At 45.7% G+C, this 18,962-nt stretch overlaps 4 protein-coding genes and 1 pseudogene across 5 annotated transcripts; 2 read left to right on the top strand and 3 right to left on the bottom strand.

Moving 5' to 3' along the window:
- Positions 1-547: 547 nt before the first annotated feature.
- F4807DRAFT_435613 (pyruvate kinase) lies at positions 548-3,195 on the bottom strand. The gene is made up of 6 exons (XM_047998905.1): positions 2,456-3,195; positions 2,356-2,386; positions 2,075-2,301; positions 1,676-2,018; positions 1,601-1,617; positions 548-1,497 (listed from the first exon to the last, which is right to left on the bottom strand). Exons 1-6 carry the CDS (start codon positions 2,614-2,616, stop codon positions 687-689), a joined length of 1,590 nt encoding a protein of 529 aa, XP_047851907.1. The 5' UTR covers positions 2,617-3,195; the 3' UTR covers positions 548-686.
- A 1,804-nt stretch (positions 3,196-4,999) lies between these two features.
- On the bottom strand, positions 5,000-5,149 carry F4807DRAFT_t112 (annotated as a pseudogene). The gene has a single exon. The product of its transcript is annotated as a tRNA-OTHER (tRNA).
- A 1,995-nt stretch (positions 5,150-7,144) lies between these two features.
- On the top strand, positions 7,145-9,768 carry F4807DRAFT_435604 (uncharacterized protein). Its single transcript, XM_047998904.1, has 2 exons — positions 7,145-7,290; positions 7,343-9,768. Exon 2 carries the CDS (start codon positions 7,422-7,424, stop codon positions 9,492-9,494), a length of 2,073 nt encoding a protein of 690 aa, XP_047851906.1. The 5' UTR covers positions 7,145-7,290; positions 7,343-7,421; the 3' UTR covers positions 9,495-9,768.
- Positions 9,769-14,109: 4,341 nt separating this feature from the next.
- Positions 14,110-15,704, bottom strand: F4807DRAFT_186721 (uncharacterized protein). The gene is made up of 3 exons (XM_047993638.1): positions 15,237-15,704; positions 14,794-15,164; positions 14,110-14,731 (listed from the first exon to the last, which is right to left on the bottom strand). The coding sequence occupies exons 1-3, from the start codon at positions 15,498-15,500 to the stop codon at positions 14,209-14,211; spliced, it is 1,158 nt and encodes a 385-aa protein (XP_047851905.1). The 5' UTR covers positions 15,501-15,704; the 3' UTR covers positions 14,110-14,208.
- Positions 15,705-17,641: 1,937 nt separating this feature from the next.
- On the top strand, positions 17,642-18,926 carry F4807DRAFT_186737 (GPR1/FUN34/yaaH family-domain-containing protein). The gene is made up of 3 exons (XM_047993639.1): positions 17,642-18,362; positions 18,431-18,764; positions 18,842-18,926. Exons 1-3 carry the CDS (start codon positions 18,090-18,092, stop codon positions 18,919-18,921), a joined length of 687 nt encoding a protein of 228 aa, XP_047851904.1. The 5' UTR covers positions 17,642-18,089; the 3' UTR covers positions 18,922-18,926.
- Positions 18,927-18,962: the final 36 nt, after the last annotated feature.

Raw genomic sequence — 18,962 nt, 5'->3', positions numbered from 1 at the left:
AAAATAAAATTAATAAATATTTTTTTAATATAAATTAAAAAAATTATATATATATATAATATAAAATAAAATTTTAATAATAATTTAATAAAAAAATTATTATATAATTTTTTTATTAAAATAAATAATTTATTATATTAAAAATTTAAAATAAAAAATAAAAACTTTTTATTTAAATAAATAATAAAAAATAAAATTAATTATTATTTTAAAAATAATAAAAATAAAATAAAAATATTTATTATATTAATATAATTAAAATATATAATTAAATATATATATATATTTTATTAAAATTTATTTATATTATTTTAAAAATATTAATTAAAATTATAAAATTAAATCCGAACGAAATTTTAAAAATTTTTTTAATAAGTTTAAACTTCGAAAAGCTTATACTTGTTTCGGAAATCGGGGATAAAATAAAACCCTTATAAAAATTTAAACGATATAATATCCCTCGTGAATTCGGGCATTTAAACATTAAAGCTTAAACCTCCTCATGGCCTTACAAAAGCAACTCAAGCAATTTCACACATTTCAATTATTGCGAAAAATTCTTATCATCGTACCATTAACTTATTAACAATCTACCTGTTTACTAATGATAAGTATATCATTCTTTTGCCATCTTAAAATTTAACAGCGCAGATAAGCTCCTTAAGAGCGTCGGCAACATTCTGTCTCTAGTGCATCATCCCTAATCCAAGGTGCTCAGGGTCAGCTTTGACGATTCGTTGCGTGTTTGTATTGCCCATGCCACCTCTCCAGCCTTGTACGACAACGATAGTATCGGTCTTGCTAAGAAGGTCTAACCCTAATGCTCTTTCTACAGCCCACTTGATACGGCGATCTACGTCTTCCTGCCAATTGACTTTGTCGTAGTTCGGCTTAGTCTCGTTGAATAAGAAGGGATAAACACCACGGTACAAGTGTGCATAACGCGAGGCGGATGCGTTACGAGTAACCATGAAAATTGGGCAAACCGGCCGGTATTTGGATAATAGTCGGGCTGAATCTCCGGAAGTGGATAGAACGATGATGGCACCGGCGTTCAAATCCAACGACGCTCGCACTGCGGCCATAGCACATGCCTCGACAACGCTCGTAGGACGTTTTGTCAGCGAGACCATCTCCTCATAGTGGCTGACGTAGGGGATGGAATTCTCTGCGGCAAGACATGTGTTGCTCATCTCACGGACGGCCAGCTCCGGGTATGATCCCTTGGCGGTCTCTCCGCTAAGCATGACGCAGTCTGCGCCATCAGTTACAGCGTTGCCAACATCGCTGATCTCTGCCCTGGTGGGGCGAGGGTTGGTGATCATGCTCTCCAACATCTGAGTTGCGCAGATCACAGGTTTGCCGGCGATGTTGCACTTAGCAATCAATTTCTTTTGCGCGGCGAATACTTCGTAGGCTGGGATCTCGATTCCTAGATCTCCTCGAGCCACCATGACACCGTCGGTCTCTTTAAGGATCTCATCAAAGTTGTTCAATCTGCGTTAAAACCTTAATTAGTATCTTACAGACTCGGAGCTAAGTCCTGTTGCACGAAGAACAATAAATTTGTATGGGAAAGATGAATGATGTCGAGACCTACCCTTGTCTGTTCTCGATCTGGTGGGAAACGAGTTAGCAATTAACCGAAAGTATGATATCATGATCAAATGCTAACCTTGGCAATGATCTGGATGTGTTTGCCGTCTTCTCCTAGGACCTCACGGATGGCACGAATATCTTCACCTCGTCGAATGAAACTGGCAAAGACCATGTCGACATTGTTCTGAACGCCGAACCTTAGATCTTTCTTGTCCTTCTCGGATAAAGCAGGAAGGTCGACATCAGTATCGGGAAGGTTGACACCCTTTCGAGAGGAAATAAATCCATTGTTACGGCAACGGACTTGAACCGTCTTGTCATCCTTGATATCCAGCACGTCGAAGGCAAGCACGCCGTCGTCAACATAAATTACCTTCCCCTTCTCGATCACCTTGGTGATGTTCGCATAGTCGACGTACCTATGGAGAAGATTAGTTTAAACAGGAATATCGGCCTTCACGAGAGTACTCTATACATATGCTCCGAGTTGCACGAGGTCTTGTATTTCTCGTCGGTGGTAATGTTGAGGATGTGGCCGGACTTGATAGGGATGTCTTCGCCTCGTTCGGTATCGCCTGTACGGATCTCAGGGCCTTTGGTGTCAAGGGCAATGGCAACTTGGCGACCGCTTTGGGCCTTTTCGGCGGCCCGAGTGTTGTCGATGACAGATTGATGATATTCGTAGCTTCCATGGCTGAAATTCTACAAAGAATTAGTGTCTTCAACAACTGAACCGGGGGACTTGAGGAGGCTTACCATGCGCACGATGTTGAGACCGGATGCTCGCCTAGGTATTTCGATATTGTGTCAGCTCTTACACCTTTGATATATTTTACTAGCATGCATTGTGACTGACAAGGAATTGATCTTCTCGACCGAGTTGGTCTTAGGACCGATGGTGCAGATGATAGAGGTTCGTCGATGAGCGTTCTTGTTGGGCGCGGAAGACGTGTTAAGACTCGCGAGCCATTCAACACGGCCACCCAGGGCGAGGTGATCGAGAGAGGATGTAGACATTGTCCGAGTATTTATCAGGATCGAGATGTGGGACGATGTTTTGATGTGGCGAAGGATGGGTTGATACGACTATCAAGAGAGAGCTATTGAAGGGAATAGCAGGTTTGGTGGTTTGGAGATCAGAAGAGGGAAAAGGAGAAGAAAAGGGAAGGGCGAAGTAGAGGAAGAGGATTCTTAAAAAAAGGGTTTGAGGAATGGAAAAGAAGGAAAAGAAATCCTACTTGAGGTATTTCTAAAGTCTGAACATTTTCAGAAAAGTTAGAAGTTACGGATTAACCCCACTCTCTCATGGTTTTTCTGCTGAAGCAACCTCGAGCTTCAGCCAAGAATTGGCGAGTCCCTGCGCGGGGCATTTGGAGGGGCTTGTACAGTTCTTACATGCCCTACCTACCCTACGTAGTACGTTGAGGTAGGTGCACCCATGCCTGTCCGGACCCTGCGTAGATTAAGACGTACCCAATTATGTTGCCAGGATTAGGATCTAGTCCCGTCTTATCGTAAGTTGGCATGCCTGGATATGATACTTAAGCTCGTTTTTAACACACGTATGTAGAGGTACATACAATTCGTTAGGAAAACTTTATACAGTACGAGGCAGATATAGGAACGAGTAATGTATCAATTGTCTCATTCAAATCAGCGTCTTGTTATGCCCACATGTAAGCATCGAGTGGATACTACACCTCGTCCAGCCAAGGTGACACTAGGAGTTATAGACGGTTAATTAATATACCGCCTGCAGCCATTAGCTAGGCACCGTAACCTGCCCATTCATCGCCAACTCCTTGCGTATAGATACTTCAAAGGTAAACGATGTGATATACGCATAAATACATAGGAGACTAATGTCATAAATGCATAGGAAGATTTGCCCAGATAAATACATGCATAATGTAATCATTATTATGCACAGTTCTGTTGGGTGATTCCTCTTTCTCAACAACACCAACAACAACAACAACAACATCGAATATTGAACGTCGGACACCTCAGCTACTTCTAAAACCACACGGACTATAATAGTACTACTATCTCTTCAACTACCGGTCACTTATTGTAGGACACAAAGCAGGACGATCACCAGAGTTCGTCCTCTGAAATTATAGATGAAAAGTAAGTTAGCCTAGCCAAGACGGCCTCGAGCAGCAGGAAGCAAATTTCGGTCGACCTGATTGACTAGTTGTCGAATACCAAATAAGCCATCAGCGTAATTCGCGCTCACCGCCACGGTACATCCGACCAATCTGACCAATCTTATCAAACAGCGCATACATGGTTTCGAGTCATCGTACAGTGTAGGTAAGTGTAACCTAACACCTCGAGATACCGGTCTTGCGAATAGTTAGCGTTGGACTTATACGACCACAGTCATGCTCGTTGAGCGACCTTCAGTATATTAGTCAGTCTATAAATGTTTGAAGCAATTTCTGATTTACAAAATGGCGCAACTCGTCAGTAACGGGCGGAGCCGAAAACGTTCACTTGTCTAAGCCGGGGGATAACCATGCATCCTAGCTGGAATAGACTGCAGGAGACTTGTACCTGGTCTTGACATCATAGAATACAATTGTTCAAATTCGCGTTCAGCTCCAACAAACAAACCATGGATGAGAAAACATGGTTTCATATACTTGCATGTGAGTGAATTGGCTCATTTTGAGATAAGTGCCTTATGTGCGAGAGGATTTTCGTGATTGTTTCGTGAGTAAATATCCCGTTCTCAGGAGATAATAATGTGCAATGAATTATTCACGTGGTTCAACTTAACTATCAACCTTAGTAGACTGACCAGACGCGGAACAGGTTCCAACAAGATTTGTCAAAGACCAAGGGTATCAGAGTTGCCAAAGCCGACAAGTATTATTCAATTATTTTAAACCAGACCCTAGCCACAGGAGCGACAGAGGTGACCTTAGCCTCGAGGTGTTTCTGTGACGAATCCGGGACATAAATTGAAGGTTTGGAGCAGGCCATTACCGTATCCTATCATCAGAACAGACTTCTAACCCGGCTTGAGTGGAGAATCTCGAAAATGGCTAAAAGTTGTAGTAGTGAATTACAGAGGGCAACCAATTCATATACGTCTAAGATTAGCTTTTGCCTGTCAACCAAACACGAATTCCCTCTAATAGGTATTCATTTTCTAAGCTATAAGCAATGAGCTGATAGTTTATTTTAGGAAGTGGATATTCTCTTCTCCATTAATATACGTCCTGCTGTCCTACATATTTATAGACGTAATTATCCCTCGTGGATTTCAGAGGGGCGGGGGGAAGAGCTATGGACAAGTTCATCTCCTACTTGGGCAATTTATTTAACCTTATTATCCTAGACCAGATATTTAGTGCTTGGGAATAGGGCCGATGGTAGCAAAAAAATAGTGCGACATTGGCCCGATTCGAACGGGCGCCTCCGAGGAGATATGATTAATCGTAATGTTCGAGTCTATAGATACGGGTTAGCGACGTTGGCCTTTCATGGAGAAAGGGATATTTGACCCACCATACGCATTAGACCGCTCTGCCACAATGCCTTTTTGCTTAGAAGACCATGTAGATGTAAAATTTAAACCCATTTATATCCCACATCTTAATAGGTGTATGGTTTTCGTGACTATTTATAACAACGTTTAATATTAATAGCTTGACATGTCAACTAGTTTTTTAAGTAATTGTAGTTTAATTTAAGGTTAGAAGATTTAGGACGTTTTATTTCAGCGATGAAAGGTTTAACGTAACTAAAGTGTTCTTGCCATTTTATTACTCTACAGAGCAATGTTTTTAAATAGTCGGATTTTGGTTATACGGATGCCAGCGAGTTCTCGCATACCTAGTAGTTCCAAATAATAGGGGTAATCTAAAGCGGGTTATGAGTTGAGTTGGTTGAGAAGGTAGCTTCGTCCATAAACTGTGTGTACAGGTCGTTATTGATTGATATATGTTTGACCTGACCATATAAAACCAAGTACAATCCATGTTGAACCTATTTTTGTACTACACGTTCTCTGTTTTTCGATAGCGTTGATGCTAAATTCATCCCCAGACATACCATCAGTGTCATGATGTGGCACGAACACCCCCCTGAGTAAACCTAAACGTATTTGCTCATTATATGGACATGTCATTAACTGTACACTGTCACGAGGCGGAACCAAAGGGCTAGAGAATAACGACGTTGTTACGCAAAAAGCTCTGACTACTCCCTTCCAGAGGATGTGGTATATATATACCTTCATTTGTTTATAGCCAAGGGCCAGCTGCCATCAGGGTGGCCTCGTACAAGTCGACTCCCGATCCTTCTGGGCTGCTAACTAGCCCTGGCGAGGCCTCTGGCTATCTGCTCTTATAGAGGAGGCTTCTGACAGTACACCGTGAGAAATAACTTTCATACTAGAAAAAGCCATGCATATACTCATGTTTTAAGCATCACTCACCGTCACCAAGGCCAAATGTGGCCGTGAATATCTTATCTCCAATTGGAACTATTCTTTTGTACATGCGATAACTATAATAGTCAGATATCTCTACTATTTTCTCGTTGTTGAGAAGTATACATATCCCTATCTACGGGGTTCAATATCGATGAAGTGCCTGTCAAAACTATTCACTAGCTAGTTTAACATATTCGCGACGAGGAGTCTTCTTAACTTTGCGAAACTCTGTTAATTCGAATGAATCGAATCTAGAGATGCCTTGTCATTTTTAATGCTGCTCGGAGATTTCATAAGTTGCCGTTTGACTTCCGCCCCCCTTTCTGCTCCCGATGCCGTTTCGTTGACAGTTGATATGCCTGGGAAATTATGGAAACTGGGTTAAGATTGATTACTTTGGGAGCTTCTCGTAATATGTTTTAGCTATTGTCCCTATATCTAGGTTTTTAAGATGGATTGACATCAGTACCATCATTGATATCTGGATGTCATTACTCTTGCAAGCTCCCCTAAAAGCTTGGAAGTTCGGCGTGTTTAAGTGTAACTTATCACAAGGTTTCTGATTAGGATAATCCATGATGAACCCAAATTCGAATACGATTGGACTGACAGCTACATATAACCTTATGAAACCCTAGGTCTGTGATCGTATGGGTTTTATGTCGATAATCTAATGCTTGGAAGGATAGGGAATGGCTGGTAGGTACCTCACGCAGCTTGAAGTAGTTGAGGGTCTTCAATCACCTTAATAATTATTATATGTATAAAAGATCTTTTCACTTAGACTTGGAGGATGCAGCTTTCTTAGTCTGGCATATTTGACTTCAACCAATGTGTAAATTGGAATGCACTTGCACTTGCGAGTTATGTACAAGTCACGAGCCTCATGAGCCCCATGAGCCACGGTGAAAGGCGATCACGTGCTCTGAGCACGATACTATAACTACGCTAAGCCCTAAATGAGGAACTTGCGTGACAGGGATTACGTAGTTCGTGTACCGGTGTTGCTCCGTCAACGAAAGAAGATCAAATTAAGCACAACTCAGAATTCAATTTCTCAATTCCCGGTTTTTATTTTTTGCTTTACTATTGACTCGTAACAAACGTAACCAACGTAACCATCGTCACCATACCTGCATTTCAACCACCTACGCGCACACTCGAACTGCACTACCAGCTACCCACTGCCTTTCAGTCTTTTACACTGTCGCATGGTTGATTAATTCATTTGACCGCCATTATCTGTTAGACCAATTCTTTCGCACATTTCATGGCTTTACCACTCACCCCCTCTAGTAACGCGGCGCTTAATCTTACAACACCTTCAACGAATTGTCACCAAGATAAATACGAAGTCAGCTCGTACACAACGAAGATGACGAGCGAACACGTCACCAATGATGGTGATGCTGCGAGCACGCAGCTGAACTCTCCGACCGACGCTCATACAGATAATACCGGTCACAATCAGGAAAACGTTTCACCATCGAAGTCGCGTCACTCCAGAATATTATCTGGTACCGAGCTCACACCTCTTAAGATTCTGATAACTAAGGACGACAAGAGCGACACCGAGTCTCGATCTTTTCAGAAGAAGCCCTCTCCGATGAAGAGCCCGCGAAAAGTAGCACCAGAGAAGCGTTTTCCTGTCAAGGTCAACAGTAGTCCATCACCGTCTCCCGGGGTCCAGACACCTCCGGTACAGGAACAAGAGATAAGCATTGAAGAAGCACTTCGTCGAAATGAAGGCTTGGCAAATGCCATCAAGATCTTTGAAGACGAAGATACTATATTGGAAGATGGCGAAGATGACGAGGGTGATGTCACGACCATGTCCGTCAGTGACCAGCCAATCGAAGAAGAGCCGGCAGGTCCAGACGATACTATGATTAGCACATTTAGCAACTTCTCTGCCGTACCGAACATGACTATGTTTGCACGGATTGGGCACAGTCCCACCAAACTTGCTAACGTTGACGCCACTCCCACCACCACCGCAGGAAGTCGCCGAGAAGCGTCGCCTTTAAGGACTCCAAGGCCACCTGTCATGCACGAATGCGGCAACACGACCAATCTGCTGGTGGACTTTACGGAGCAGATTAATGGATTATCTTCTAGACAAGTTCAGCAAACTCCTAGCAGAAACCAACCACCTGGCAGAACCCCAAGAAATCCCGTTGCTGCGACTCCTCAACGTCAACAATCCAACTTGCTCGACTTCGATATACCCCCGCTCCCTACGCCCCGCAGCATTCCTACTATAACACCACGGGAGCTCGAATCTCTCAAGTCAGGCTTCCTCTCCGAGATCAGTGGTCTCAAAGCTTCGCTTAGCGGCAAGGAGGCTGAGGTCTCGTCCCTCAAGACAGCAGTAGGTGATGCCGAAAAGCGAGTGGGCGAGTGTATGGAAGAACTCCGTGAGATACGGGTTATCAAAGAAACATTGTCCGAGGAGAGGGATGGCTGGGAGAAGCGCGGCCGAGAAATGGAGGCTGTACTCCGCAAGGTCAAGGACGAAATCGGTACGAGCCAGCGGGAGCGCGAGGAGCTCGAGTCGAAGCTGGAGGAGAGCGAGAAGCGTCGCGAGGCGGCCGAGATGATGGCGCAGGAAGCGGAGAGCAAGATGGCGGGCATGCGTGCCGGTAAAGCCACTTCGGAGTCGGGATCCGAGTCCGGAGCCAACAGGTCGCCTGGCAAAGCTAAGAACGCCGGATCTCGGGAGGTTGAAATTGCGGTGGAGCGAGTCGCTCGCGAATTACATGCGCTCTACAAGAGCAAGCACGAGACCAAAGTTGCAGCTTTGAAGAAGAGCTACGAGAATCGTTGGGAGAAGAAGGTTCGCGAGCTCGAAATCAAGTTAGAGGACCTAGCCGACGAGAACGAGAAACTGAAACTCGGCCGAGACGCTACGATGACCAGGGTCGATCCTAACCAGAGCATCATAGATGAAGAGCGCAAGGCTCAAGCCGTCAAAGATTCAGCACAAATCAAGGAACTGAACGCCGAGATCGAGAAACTCGAGGCCGTCGTGAATAGTGTCAAGGTAGACAATCGCGAGCTCCGCCAACTCCTCGAAAAGGAGCGCGTCGAGAAGGGAGAGCTAGTCATGCTAGCCGAAGAAATGATGTCAATGCAGAGTCTTGCTACCCAGGTAGAGGAGAGGCCACCGCCTCCGGCCCGGCCGTCCATTCCTAAGGCCCACCCGGCTCCGGGCCCCGAGAACTTCCGAAGCAGCGTCGGTAGTCGAGTTTCGGGTCTGAGGGCTCCCGGCTCGGTGAAGAAGCCGACGGAAAGCAGGATCGGCGGGATTGGCGGGATTGCTCATGAGCGAAGCAAGAATGGCGGATCTCACGGTGGTATCCCCCGCCCTGGTAGTGGCATGGGTATGCGGAGTGGCATCATGAGTTCCATCGAGAAGATGGGCAATTACCGAGGTCGTGGAGAGTAGGCCTAGAACGGCCCCCGACGGATTCAGAACTAATGACTTGGGTTTACGAAGAGCCACGATTGGGGTGTTATGAGTTCTGATGCGGATACGATGCCAGGTTACTGTAATGATTAGTTATTCCCGCTCGGAGTTCAGGTCGGGACGAATAGTCTTTTCTGAATTCCAAGATCGCTCGAGTCACCTCTCGAGCTTGGCCACGTTGGCATTATTGCACACACGTCCTAGATTCTATTCTCTGTACTTTTTATAATACTACGAATTTCTTTCCAGTTGAGACCCCGGCTGCTCCGGCACCTTCGGTAACTTCTACATCGATGAATATTGATATCTCTTTGCTATGATGCCACCGAACTAATTTTGTAGTGTTTTTGATATCAGGTTGGCGTCTAGGACCTGCGGACATGGACGGAGAGCGTCGCTATCCTCCCAGGTCGGAACCCGAGCCGGCATTTGGCCGTCGTACGTGCTTTATATACTTTCATAATAGTTGACAATCTCGCCTCAGCGGCTAGCCTCAGACCTCCCGTCTGTGAGCATATTCCTATCATCCATGTCCCAGGACTAGCCTCTCGAAACTCCATTCCCGTCATTCTTGATGCTAGGAAGAAATCCTCGTTCTAGGGAAACGCTCGGGGTGGCATAATATTGTAGGTCGACGCTTCGCTCGTGTTAAGGTCGACTCTCCTGGGTTGTCATCAACCAGGGCCGCTACCTTGGCAGCCTGTATACTCCTGCCATCAACTTCTCTCAATAATCGGATCTCCCTAGACTCGTTGGTAGAAGTTAGTGCATCGTTTCCTCGAACGAGAGAGACAACTTGTTTTACCTTGATGTTATCCTGGGGTTGACCTGATAGGTGTGCTCTTAGTGCGACAGTCGCTCCAATAAGAATCTGGATTCGTCTATTAACCTCCATGGTCAGTGGACACAGAACGAAGGCAGTTTGCGCCGCTCCTTACGACAGGTTGCCTTACTCGTGTTGCTAGCTTACGAGGCGTTCGTCGAGATTTCGTTACAGTAGCCTGCGTGCCTATTGGACTGTACGTAAATTATCAATACCCGCAGCAAATAATCGGCATCTACTTTAGACACTCCAACACGCGCTCGCTGGCGTATGAGCACCATAATGAATTGACCCAATTTCTCAATGTTGAGCTTCAGATTCTTGCTGATGTAGTGGTTGACAATTTCATCGTCTTTGATAGATGAATATTCCATTACATCCTCGAAGCGAGTGTATATGACCCCCCGCGCAAATCGGGATATTGTTGTCGGTGACAGGATATTCAACATCAGCACCCAGTGATGGTGCTATTTTAAGAAGTAACCTAGTACGTGCGGACCTATTGGCGATCATGTTTACTTTACCTATATGAGGGAGGATAGTTTCGATAAACTCTTCAGCTTGAAGACCAGGCACGGGCGGACTCTCGCGGATAGTACGCTTCATGTCGAGATGAGTAGTCCTTTCGCCGATCAGAACGGTTACTCCAGGAATAATCATCAATGGGGCGAGGAGGAAAAAATGCCTCCCAGGTGGAAAGAACTAGCGGGATCATCCAAGTTGCTCATTATGGGAGTAGGATGTGATTTAAGACAAACGGACTCGTATATATCATTATTCAGTGTTTTGGAAGCCGTGTGTTTACGTAGGTTGCCACACGGTTGGATAGAATCCCAAGTATCACCACTTGGTAGACGATGGATGGAATAGCTGATATGGCCGAGTTGGATTCTCGACGTGGGTTAGCTCAGTAGCATGGAATGAAAGTCAATAGAAAACTAATAAGCCAAAAACCACACTGAGGTTTACGCCTGCTTCGACTAAGAGATGGCCAAGTTCATCAAGAGTTCTCGCCCCAGCAGCAGTCACAGACTTGCATCATTTGAGAGCATTATCGCCATCTTGTCTCTTTGCCTCCAACTTCGGTGCATATAGGATCTCGTGGTATATCTTTGGCTATATCGTCTCCAGGGCCGACACTTCTTATCTGTGATTAGTGATAATTGTGCATTGAATGGGTAAGCCGGCCTACGCACCCATATCGCTTGTATATACCTATGTTACTAGACCGTGTAAGTGGCACTAAGCTGACGTATTGAAACCCTCCAGACCCTTACCTGAGACTAGAGGGGCTAGAATGTCCTCGTGAGAAAGAAACAGTGGTTTTGGATAATTCAATAGAACCAGATGACGAACGATAGATCTGAAGGTGCAAACAGTGCCCTTTCTTTTCTTTTCTTCTTCTTCCGCGAGTCTATCTCCATCTTGCGCAGTGAAATACTCATCATTGGCAAGGTTGTGGTCGTACCGCTGATAACTACCTAGGTAAGAATACAAACCTACTCTATATATTTTCCTCGCACACTGATTAAATCATCGATTATCCATAGCTTGCCAAACTTGCTAGTGAGTTCGTCAAAAACCTTAGTAGGTATGTTCATCATGTTGTTGTAACGTACGTTTGCTGCTTGAGTAATGTTAAGCTTCGTGGTATAAAAGGGGCAGATGGATGTTTAATTTCTAGAAAGCCAATAAATACGTTAGTCCCTTGCTTTAGTTCGAACAGTAGGGAAGGATCTGATGGAACCGTCGATTACCTAACGGGGACATCTAGCTGGAATAGAGGAAAGTGGCATTGATGATGCACCTATGAGGCGAAGCTGGTTCCAAACGGCATGTTTCCTAGGTAGGAATGGCTAGAGGCCTACGACCTGGATCTCAGGGGTATATGTGTACTATCCATGGATATTTACATACTCATACTCCTAGTAACTTAACCTTCTAATACAACAGGTATGACAATCATAACCTGCGTCTATCTCAAAAAAACTCATATCGGCTGAGTTTTTCCAGCTGTTGAAATCTAGCTTGATGTCTAACGCGGTGTCCCTGTTGGATTTGCTCATTGAGAGTGACATTAATTTGGGGAAATTGCTACATCGTCGTCGGTCACGATTAGCTGGATGTCTTACATACGGATAGTTGTTACTTACACCACATACCTGACACCCATCCCCAGCGTAAACTCTCACGTTTCAACGTCCTTGGGGAAAAGGAGTTAACTAGTTTTTAATGGTGTAGTTTGGGATGTAACGGAGCGAGAAAAATCTAACGTGAGACTGACGGGTCCCGCCTCTCCGCTGCCGAATTCCGCGTAGTTGATGCGACACAACATTCTCGAGGCCTTCATGACCGTTCGGAGCGGGATCAGCTCTTCAATAGACTTCGCAAGCCTATCTACATCGGTACTACATACGCAAACCCGCATGGCTGCGCCGTGCACGAGCTGGAAATGAAATACGACGGCATAATCCCTCTCCCTCTGCCCTCGAATAGGGAGTCGGGCCCGCCGGGCAACATGTTACCTAATCGAGCCAATATATTCTCCCCCCTTTCCTCTTTTCTCTTCCTGTATCTTGTCGCAAGTCATATTCCATTCGCTTTTGGCTGGTAGGTCATCGGTTCCCTGTCTTACCCTGGCTTTTTAATACTCCTTGGCGCCGTGTCTGGCTGCTACCTCGTGGCAAGACGACGAGAGTAACATCACAGCAATACCGATAGCACGCTTAACGTGTATTGTAGAGGACATAAAGACGGCAGAGTAACAACTACTACCCATCCTAGTAGATTGTGGAACACTTGTGGATGACCCGTAGTTCAGTCAAGCTTCACCGATCATTGTTAGACTGTCTGAACTGGATAAAGATTTTTATGAACGGTCAACTGGTTGGGCTTTACCGGGGGGGCCATCTGTCGCCATGGTCAATAGCTGCATATAAACAGGGGCCTTTCACCGGTAATGCTACCGTAGTGGAACCATTCTTCAGCCAGCCTAGCTAGACTAAAACACGCCAGGAGATGCGTATGGAATGATAACCGATGCGAGTCTACTGGTTCCCTGTGCGATGCTTAAACAAAGAGGTTGCAATGGTATGCCTCGGTACCATTAGTTCACCTGGATTTACGTGACCGAGGATCCATTCATACATGATATCTCTAGGTAAGTTGCATAAGAAGTTCAACTTGCATATCTCTTCACTTCTAGATTAAAGCCTCTTTCATCTCGATCCTTCGATCTTCGCGAAAAATGTTCAAACGCTAAAACGTACATAATTCTGCTTCGAGTACCATGTAAGCTCATACCATAGCTTCATCTGCTTATAACCGTACGTAACTTGTAGCGCACTGTGTATCGAGAATATCTAGGTACGATAATCTCACCGGGATGTTGATCATGCAAATAATCCTTCCAGGCACCCTAGTGAAAAATGTTTTGCTTTTGATTACTCCGTATTCATATCTGAAATCGTCAGCGGCAATCGTCAAGATCGTAAAAGCACAGACAACTTGATTTTTGTTTCTGCAAGGGGTGGGCGATCAGAGAATAGACGTAGGTAGGTACGTGCTTGGTTCATGATTCGGTCGCTTCCGAGAAATACATGCGCGTTAGTGACAGGCTGTCGAGGGCAAGGCCGCACCGACCTTCTCGTCAATGTTGACGACGAACGACTCCAATCGTTGTTTCGAGCCATCTCCCTACCAATACCATACAAATATCAACCCATAGGGACATGGCCTATGTACACTTACACGTTTAATGATGAGCAACTCGAGATGTTCGTTGACATATACTTGACATTATTAAATTATATATGTACAAAGATAGAACATATGGTGTATCATGATAGTATGTATTCCGTAAATTTAACCCTAGTTATAATAATCCTTTCCGGCGCCCGGTAAATCAACCGTCCCTGAACGCGGTGCTGTTATCCGAACAAAGTGATTTGGTTCTTTATCGTGGGGTTGAGACTGCTTAGAGTCTATCGAGACGCCAATATCCGTTTTAACGACGATCTCAGAAAGGCCAAAGGCTTGGCCTTGAGCGTCGCCGGTTGTCGCTCTCGTATTCGTGAGCGCTTCCGTGTCCGAATCTAGCACGTCCGACTCTTGATTTCTGCTTCGAAGAATGACATGACCAGATCTGGTTGCTCCCTTGCTGGAGATGCCGTATTGTCTCGGACCGGCGCTGCCAGACGCGTATCCAGGTGCCGAGCTGCCAAGTCCGAACCACTTAAAGATGATGGGCCGGATAGCTGGAAGATTCGCACATATAAATCCTATTTCAACCTCCACGGTACTCCAAAGACCTCCGGCAAGGTTGCTAAAAGTAAAGTCGGCGGGATCGATTTCGTACACTCCAACAATACGAAAGATGCTTGCTATGCATACACTTGACCGGTACGTTTAGCCGAAGGGTAAAACCATGGTAGACACGGGATACATTAAACTTACAAAGCGCCAAGAAGGAATAGAAAGCTCAGTGACCACTTCTTGCTCCTGGAGGTATGTAGACGCCAAACAACAGGTAATGGTAGGGTCAGCACGGCAATATCACCGGCAACGTTGATTATAGCAGACGCTAGGTAGAATGCGTTGCGGTCGATGCAGTCTTCCAGGTTCCCTGTCCAGAAGCTTTCGATTGGGGTGCACTGGAAAATAAAGGTGAAGAAGTTGATGAGAAAAATCATGAGGGAGAACGTCCCAACTGCGATCGCCGATACGCGAAACGCTTTCGTGTGGAAGACTCTCCAGTAGAACATCAGAATGCCGACCTTCACGCTGAAGACGCCGATCGACCAGAATATCTCGTAGAGGTACAGGTTCTATTTCGTTCGAGCTGTTAGCAGATCCTCGTCTTAGGCGCGTCGAAAGGACGAGCCGAGATGCCTTCCCACCTTCATGAAACTTTGCACGGTCTGCTCGTCCAAATCTGCTTGGTGCTGGCCTGAACCGTACACGAGCCCGACGAAGTCACTCGTGCTCATAACTATACATATGAGCATGGGCAATGACATCCAATAGTCATCCCACCACAGGTTTGCCGCCGACTTTCGCCTCGCATAGATTCGAAGTCCGAAAGAAATGATCGACAGCGCAAGGCATGTTACCACAATCCCGGTGGTGAGCCTCTGCGCGTGCGTGCTGTCGAGGACCGACATGCTGTTCTTTTTTTGTGTGCTTAGGCCCAGTGGCCTCGCGGGGGTTAAACTTCCTGATGTGTCGACTGAACCAGAGACGATATTCAAGAAAGGAATTCTATTTCAGCAGAAGATTCGATCTCAATATGATATAATCCGAACCGACGCGCGGCTGGCCTACGCTGTAGGCAGTTTGAAGTATCGGCCTGGTGGAGACGAAGCCGGTAAGGAGTGAAACACCATGCCCGCAATTGCGATGGAAATTTCAAGGGCGCCGGGCATAGAAATCATGCTCGCCACACTGGTTGACTGATGGTGGGCTTACCCTTGTGCTTGGAGCTGCGAACACAGAAGGGGTAGAAGGGGGTGGACCGCGGTCATTGGGACGACCGTAAGATTGCCTCCTACGGCAATCCTTTTGTCGTGCACATGGAAAATAATCCTAGGGTTGCGTTAAGCTCCTTCTCGATGCGTTACACTGCGCTGTCGGATCGCTGCGGCCAAGCAGACGTTGAATCGACACTGGCAGCCACTGGCTGCAGTGCTTTTATTACGTACCATTGTTCTATGCAGATCTCGAAAGACCTGAAAAGGATCGTACATGCGTGATTATTCCTATCACCACGAAATTTTCGATTACCTCAGAGGAATCCCGGGCTTCATGCTTACTTCGGGGGAAAAAAAGAGAGAAGGGTCCCCATCCCAGGCAATTCCATACACTACAGTTCGTCTCGAGTCCGGATGTGACACACATAAGGCGGCAAACAAAGGCACATTCCAAACGTAACCGATTAAACGGTTACTGTAGGGTATATGTGTAAAATCGAAGAAATTTATAAGGCGTGGATAACTCATCCGGGTAACCTAGATAAAGATTTAAGAATCTTACTATCGATCAACCGAGGTAGTGGAAGGGAGATACACAGAGCACGGGCTCTAACAAAATGTCATGGCTGTGGAGGCACAATACATCAGCGGCAACGGGAAGAAACCCAGCTAGGGACATGATATGCAGCGGGATGAGGGCTGAGCGTTGTTGATCTCCGTACCCACCTAGGTATCAGGGTATTCCCCGAACAAATCTCCACAGGCAGACCAGGGGGCACTCCCTCTTTGCCTTTTGAGACATAGCTTTTTACGGCTCCTCCCTTGGGAAATGTGGGCTCCCCGTAGCGGATCTAGGATTCTACGTGAGATATGTTATGTTGTATCCCTTTAGCTACGAACTAACGGCAGTCGAGGACCCTCTAATTAAGAACTGTTATATAACGTCCCTAGTATAGACTAGGTACGACTACTATATACGTCTGTAGTTTAACTATTTACTACGTATCTAGTTTTGAGTACCTATATGATGATTACCTAGGCGCCTGGTGAGTACCTACGTACCTGCGTACCTAGTATATACCAGTACAGTAATGATAATTAATAGGATTTAGGATTCTCACCTAAGCCTTCATCGTTCTCACAATCCCTTTTCGCCCCAGGCCTCATTTAGATTCACGGAGTTAATAAGAAGGTAATACAGGACGTAGGGATTACTACGGCACAAGAATTTGTACGATGAATAAACAGGGGTCTGTGGCCGTATCTGGAAATCAGATTTCCGTGGGGGTTGGGGGAAGATCCTTCCGGACATCCTTCCCCGGCAACGACATCGCGAAAACGAATGATGAGATTCGTGGAGACGGATGCGTGACATGCCAAGAATCATCAAAATGCAAGTCAGAAAGTCAATGAAGCATGGGAGTTAACCTTAAATAAAGAACGAATTGATGTCCCCTATCCTTTCCGAGCACGCGAAAACATGGTCCTAAACAAGGTGCTTACCAACATTCTACACCTGGTCATCCTTTTCAAGTAACTACCCGGTTCTTTCACCTCTGTCCGTGGCGTGTATAATATCTGGCTCCAGAAACTTTCACAGGTCTTCTGGCGGATGTAAGCGAGGAAGTTGAGGGCTATTATATACTATAATGCGCAAAAGAGTTGTATCTGCCCTCAAACATACGGTGGACCAGGGACGTTACGAGAAACCATTACTCTAGATTCGAGTGGACATATTACTTTATCTGAGAAAAACTAGAGGGAAATAATTACTAAATCTTCTTCCTCGTATCTAAAACCTGATATTAGGACAGTACAACTTGCGTAGGTAGTTTTGTAGGATTCGTTCCCGTGGAAGACTCGCTTGGACCCTGGAGGACTTGGGAAGTCGGTAGCAACTGGAATACCTGTCTTCCAGGTCTAGACTCTTTCCCAGTCGAACAGAGCTGGGTTTATCATACCTACCCCCTAGTGAACAACTAGCTGAAAACAGCCGCTCTCGTCAGATATATTATATGAAGTGTTAGCTGGTGTCAGTATGTCTTTAATTCAATGATAAGCCAGTGATGCTACCCTTCTCGAATCCATCTACCTCCGCTTCTCCTATTACTTGCATTCCAGTTTCTATCTCGTTGAGCAACCTGTTCCTAATATTCCTCGCTGTCAGCAACAGAGCACTTGCAGGTGGTGGTAGAGCTTGACCTTGGTCCGCATTGAGGCTGCAGACGCATAACTACTCTTCGTTGCATTCGTACCTCAGACATCATCTCGACCCCTTTCACAATGTCGATCTCGGACGGCAGGGTGACCGACATAGAGAAGCAGGCGACCATCTCGCCCCGCGAGCAGATTAGTATGCCTTATGTGCCTCGAGCCTTTGCCAACCCGGCACCACTAGGACTTCTTTCCTTCGCCACGAGTATTTGGATGATTTCTCTCCTCGGTCTTGAACCACGTGGTTTGAAAGTACCTAATATCATACTCCCCAATTTGGTATTCTTCGGGGGGGCCGCCCAGTTTATTGCTGGAATCATGGAGTTCGTCGCCGGAAATACCGTATGTCAACAAGCCACTAGAGCTCTCTTGTATATCGTGTGATGTGGTACTGATATTCCCCTCTCCAGCTGGGAGCTACCTTGTTTACTTCATACGCTGCCTTCAACCTTGCCTACGCCCTGATTTTCCTCCCCGGGAGCGGCATTATGGCGGCCTACTCTGATCCTAGCACAGGCAAACTCTTAGCCGAGTTTGACCAAGCTATAGCCATGTTTGTTTGGGCTTGGTTTATCATTAGTATGATATTTACCGTGGCCACCGTCCGAAGCTCGTGGGCATTGTTTGGAGCTCTCATCTTCGTCGACTTTACCTTGATACTCTTGGCTGTCGGATACATGTTAGATCAAGAAGCGTGCCTAAAGGCTGCTAGCGCGACTGGGTTTGTTACAGCGGCTTTGGCTTGTAAGTACTACTTCCAGTGACGCTTCGCTATTCATGCTTGCCGCGAAGAGGAACAGATAATGCTAACGCCAGAGAAGATTGGGCAGGCACTGCGGGTTTATGGGGCGATGGTATAACTCCTTTCAACCTTCCGGTCGGGTCGTTGAAGAGAGAGTAGCGTTGGAAGCTCAACCATTAGCCATTTTGTTACCAAGGGGA

The sequence above is a fragment of the Annulohypoxylon truncatum genome (genome assembly GCF_022578515.1).
Source record: "Annulohypoxylon truncatum strain CBS 140777 unplaced genomic scaffold F4807scaffold_28, whole genome shotgun sequence".
Lineage (NCBI taxonomy): Eukaryota > Fungi > Ascomycota > Sordariomycetes > Xylariales > Hypoxylaceae > Annulohypoxylon > Annulohypoxylon truncatum.
The sequence above is the reverse complement of the archived record's forward strand: the minus strand, read 5'-3'. Positions and strand labels throughout refer to the sequence as shown.